Raw genomic sequence first — 4,957 nt, forward strand, 5'->3', positions numbered from 1 at the left:
ATTGATGATGCCGCCCACAGAGCGGGACACAATGCAGTGGCAATTCACCTGCACCCGAGTAAGAACCGAGCAGACGAGAACCGAGTAGAGCCGCACTTAGCAATGGAAAAACACCTAGTAAGACACAGTCTCACTATTAAAGTGCCACTGAGTGGGTTTTGCATTTATAAGATGAAAAGCTTTTTTAAATGGCCTAAAGGGACTAAGTTCAATACAAACAAGCTGCGGGTTGTAAAAACATCATATGAGGAAGGACAACAAAGCAGTGGTCAGTTACCTGCACTATTCATATTGGCTCAGAGCCCTTTCACACTCGCTACTGGGGCATGTGCGTCATTACCAGTATTTTACTAAGTATTTTGTTCCCTGCAAACTCTACATTTTTCTTACAAGAAAATCAAAGTACAAAAACTACAGATTTATAGTTGAGCAGTCATAACTTAACCACTAGTCAGATTGGCTGAGAGATGTTTTAAGATGGTATAAAAACCTCACTGTACCTTGCTTGAGCCCCAGGATCCACATGGTGTCCAGGGCATCAATGAGTGTCAGGCCCAGACCGAACCACTCACTGTAYGTTTTGGAGATGGGTCTAAGCTCGTCATGGCCCCAAGCAAAGTCTTTATAACCTTTCCAAGCGTGTCTAAAAGCTTCCCGCACTGCCTCCATCCGGTTAGTTTCTAGAAAACACAGTTCATAAGATGCCAGTTTATGACTGTGTTTGAGTTTCAGAGCGATTCCAAAATGTTCCACTGATCTAAAAGGACAGTAACTTAACACAGAGAGCTACGCTCAAACTGCAGGCCAAAGTGACACAAAGTTTTGTTTTTTTTCCCCAGATGGGAGTCAAATTTTTTTTATGACAGTCTACCGGTAATTTTTAAAAATATGACCCAGGTCTTTGTCATCTGTGGTAATGTGACGTCAGTCTGTACGGTCATGTTCTCAGTGAGGTGGTACAGATCAGTCCAGGTGCTGTTATTGACACCAACATCCTGCAGTTTAAAGCTCAGAACTCAGCTTCAGCTACAGAACAGAAGTCCAGCTGCTTCTCRTCTTCTTTTTGTCAGGACCTGGATGAACTAACATCAACACATGATGCTCTAGAAGTGACATTCTGCTCCTGAGCAGGCAGGAAGATCAAAAGGAAACATTGGACCAACCAATCAGAGCAGATATTAATTTAATCAGTTCTGATTGGACAACTAGAAAATGGATCCACACATGCTAACATGCTAACATCCACATTTCCTTCTGTAAGCACAGCGTGCTGCTTCAGGACCGTGAGTCTGATGGAGGTCCACTTTAAACTAAGGTGTCCATGACCACACAGAAACATCTGATCTCAGCATTAAGACCTGCAGAATGAACGTAGCCTTTCATATATTATAATAGTTGGAAAATGTGAAGCTAGCTTTTGTGTTTTGTCAAATAAATTTATAGCAAATACCTAAATCTTCTTTAAAACTGTCACCCTGATTGGCAGGTGAATCCTCCTTGTTTTCCTCATTCTTGGAGACGTCTGTGACCTGGTCAGTGTCGATCACTGCCCCACGCCAGCTGTACGCCATCAGAACATGACCACAAGTACACAGACAGATAAAAACAGAAGTTAACCTATRGTTAGACTGTATTTTGTAAAGTAGGAATGATTTTATTAAGTCAAGATATGACAACATGTTCTGAAAGAAGAGTGGGAAAGTGAACTTGGCTGAACATTCAGAGAAAACGTTTTTGCATGAATTTGACTTGTACTATTGTACTTGTCCAATTACTTTTGAGCCCCTGAAATGAAAGGTTTGTTTTTAAAACATGTTTTAGTTCATCACGTTTCTACTCTTACCTGATGACTACACCTTGTTCTACCTCCTTCRTGCTGTCAGCTGCAGCATCTGATGCATTTGCTTTCTTCTGAAGATGGTTCTGAAGGACAGGAGGTCCTCTCTTATTGGACAATTTCCTCTGTGACAAATGGCAACAAGAAATTAAAGACAAAAAAAGAAAGGACAACAATTAGCACACTTAAAAAAACAAGGTGTTAAACAGAAAATCCACGTTATAAATAATTTATTTATTTTGACTTTTTATTAATTTTTAACACAACAGAGCTCCCCGGAACTATTTGCTTTAATAACTTTAGTGAACGTGTTGTAAACCTCTTGTTCAGATAAATTATTGTTTATATGGTGAAATTACAAATTAACATTATGCAGCTTTTAGTTTTAGAATAAAAAAACAGATTGCATGTCTACAAAATGTACTTGAACACTGCTGGGAACCAAGAGAATCCCAAGGAAACAAATGTATAATCAAGAGAAGACAATATTCAGGTTCCCACTAATGTGATCARATTAAACCCAACTCTAAGCTGCTTCATTAATTCTGCATGGAAATTTGGGTGGGGTGGGGGATGGGTCTGTAGAATAATGTATTACAATGAGGACAATACTTTAAAAAGTCAAAGGTCAATTATTTTTCACAGGTCTATGTAAACACTGTAACAGTTTAAAAGTGGACTTTTTCTGTGATAATATAAAAGTGTTTAAAACATGTTATTCTAAATAAATGTAATACTTGAATATTAATTAGAAGTGAGAAAAAAAATCTAGTTTTAACTCGTCATTACTCTGAGAAAAAGCGCTGTACAAATTTGAAAATTTCCACGAGTAAAAGCCAATCTCTTCTCTCACTCACAGTTCAAGAATTATTTCAATAGACCTTATAGGTTTTACACAGCGGCCTCCTGTCTGAATTTAACTTTTCAGAGGTTTTCTCATGTTGAAAGTGAGGCACTGAGCTGCGGCTCTGCCCCTCCCTGTAATGACATCACAGTCAGGCCTTCTGATTGGCTGACGCTGTTACTGGGCTGAGTGGCCTCTGAAGTCACAAAACAAAGGGACTTTGTGTAAATCATCATGGCACCCAAATTGCTCAGCAYTTTCAAGACATATAAAGCTGAAATTTGGTGGATTGATAACAGAGCTAACTCAACATATTCTGAATGCCAATCACAAGTTTAAGCTAAGCGCTAACGCTAATTTTTAAAAAAAGGCTCTAATTCATCCATTTTGAGACTTACAGAGCAGAAAACTGGTACAGTAGTAGCCAAGAATAAGCTTTGACAAATTCTGAATGCTAAAGAAAATTTCAAGATGGCTGCCAGAGCTAATTTTAAACTGCAATAACTTGTTTATTTTAAAAATTTTGTGCTAAAATTTGGTGTGGTGGTGACTAAGAAAGGTCTCCATCACATCCTGGAGCCAAATCAAAAATACAAGATGGCAGCCATAGCTAAAATGCAAAATTGATTATAACTCAACTATTTTTAGACATTTGGCTCAAATTTGGGATGGTGGTAGTTCACAGTGATCTCCAACAAACTGTAAATTCAAATCTTTATTTAAATTGGACAGAACATGACAAACCCTTTCATAGTTTCTCCAGGAACTAATCTAGCATATTTTTAATCTTCACTAATACAGTACGCCACTGAATTTCTGAAATTCTCTTTGAAGTTCAGGATAAAGTGGTGGCAATCTTACATTTGGTCTATCACTATTAGATCTCTGAACCTGAGAGGGCTGTTCTCGTAGCTGTTTGACAGGTTCTGGCAGCACAGGAGGTTTGAAGGGTCTCAGGAGGTCGTTTCTCTCTTTGTTTTGTTCCCTTTCTGAAAAAACACAAAACAGAGGCAGTATTACATGTGAGTAGYGTCATTTACCTGAATTCAGGTGTGACCATGGATTTAAAACATCAAACTCATCATTCAGTCGCCAGCTCCAGTCCAGCATGTTCAATATTTTCACTAGCTCCGAGTCACATGACATGACCTTACCTCTGAGGTGTTTGGTAACTGTGGGATAGAAAGCAACTCCACAGATGAAGAGGAGGAGAAGCAAGAAGAGGATGAGACTCCGCTGTAGCCTGGACAGCTGCTTCCATCTCTGAATGTGCAGTGAGACACACATCATCAGCTCAGAATGACAGGTTTTAATGATGTGCAGTTTTTTATAAGTTGGACATGTGACACGACTGACAGTGACATCCAAACTGGTGAATATCCTGACGTTCCTTCAGAGTGAGGATGGAGATACAGCCAGATGCAGTCAAACAGCCTGTAAACCTCCACTTATTCCTGTTATGTCTTTGTAAGTCATTTGGGAATTAGACTAGTGCATCATAAAATATGTGTACTGGCTAAAAAATTACATGACCTCATTCCCAATACACAAATAAAACATTAGAAAAGTCCATCAAGATTCATCACTCAGATTATCCAGTCAGATAGGACTAAAGTCAGATGTGAGACGTAGAAACACAGAACCTGACACTTTACCTTATCTGTGATTTACTTTATTCTGAGAGAAAGAGTATTGGACAAAAATTATCATAAACAAGACAAAAACAAGGATTAATGTTTGTGAGACATATTTAGGAGATGCATTTCTACTTACCCTCCAGAAGGAATGCCTTCTCCACTGCTTGTTGTTGTTGTAACTTCCACTTAGTGGTCCTGAAACATTTATAGACACATAGCCCGGTCGGGACAGAGGGTGCATGTCTGGACAAAGCCCTGGAGGAAACCAATATAATCTCAGTGATTCTTAAAACTTTGGCTAACACAGGTTTTAATTTTGATTTTAAATTTTTTTATCAAACAACAGAATCTGAAGATATATCATTGTACACTAAGGTTTTGGCTATTCAGCAATGTAATGTGCAACCTCCCCATGTTTTTTTCTTTTACAAAATAGCCCTTTTTTAAGTTATTACTTGTTTTTTTTCAACACCCTCAGACACAATAAAAAGCAAATAAAATTGTATTTATTTGGTTTAATACATATTTAGGTTTTCAAATATTATCTGGCAATCTTAGTACATATACACTCACCAGCCACTTTATTAAGTACACCTGTCCAACTGCTCGTTAACACTTAATTTCTAATCAGCCAATCAC

The 4,957-nt window shown here is 38.3% G+C and overlaps 1 protein-coding gene across 2 annotated transcripts in view; it reads right to left on the reverse strand.

Annotated features, from left to right (window-relative positions):
• man1b1b (mannosidase, alpha, class 1B, member 1b) overlaps positions 1-4,957 on the reverse strand; it is a 26,072-nt gene that overhangs the window by 12,393 nt on the left and 8,722 nt on the right. Inside the window, exons 2-7 of one of the 2 annotated variants that reach the window (XM_014032450.1) lie at positions 4,455-4,573; positions 3,836-3,944; positions 3,573-3,670; positions 1,844-1,962; positions 1,451-1,560; positions 501-680 (exon numbers count right to left, since the gene is read on the reverse strand). In XM_014032450.1, coding sequence (XP_013887904.1) covers positions 501-680; positions 1,451-1,560; positions 1,844-1,962; positions 3,573-3,670; positions 3,836-3,944; positions 4,455-4,559 — 721 coding nt within the window. In that variant the 5' untranslated portion in view covers positions 4,560-4,573. Of the gene's footprint in view, positions 1-500; positions 681-1,450; positions 1,561-1,843; positions 1,963-3,542; positions 3,671-3,835; positions 3,945-4,454; positions 4,574-4,957 lie in introns of both variants that reach the window. The other variant, XM_014032449.1, reaches the window with a different exon arrangement.

The sequence above is a fragment of the Austrofundulus limnaeus genome, unplaced genomic scaffold, assembly GCF_001266775.1.
Source record: "Austrofundulus limnaeus strain Quisiro unplaced genomic scaffold, Austrofundulus_limnaeus-1.0 Scaffold1455, whole genome shotgun sequence".
NCBI classification, from domain to species: domain Eukaryota; kingdom Metazoa; phylum Chordata; class Actinopteri; order Cyprinodontiformes; family Rivulidae; genus Austrofundulus; species Austrofundulus limnaeus.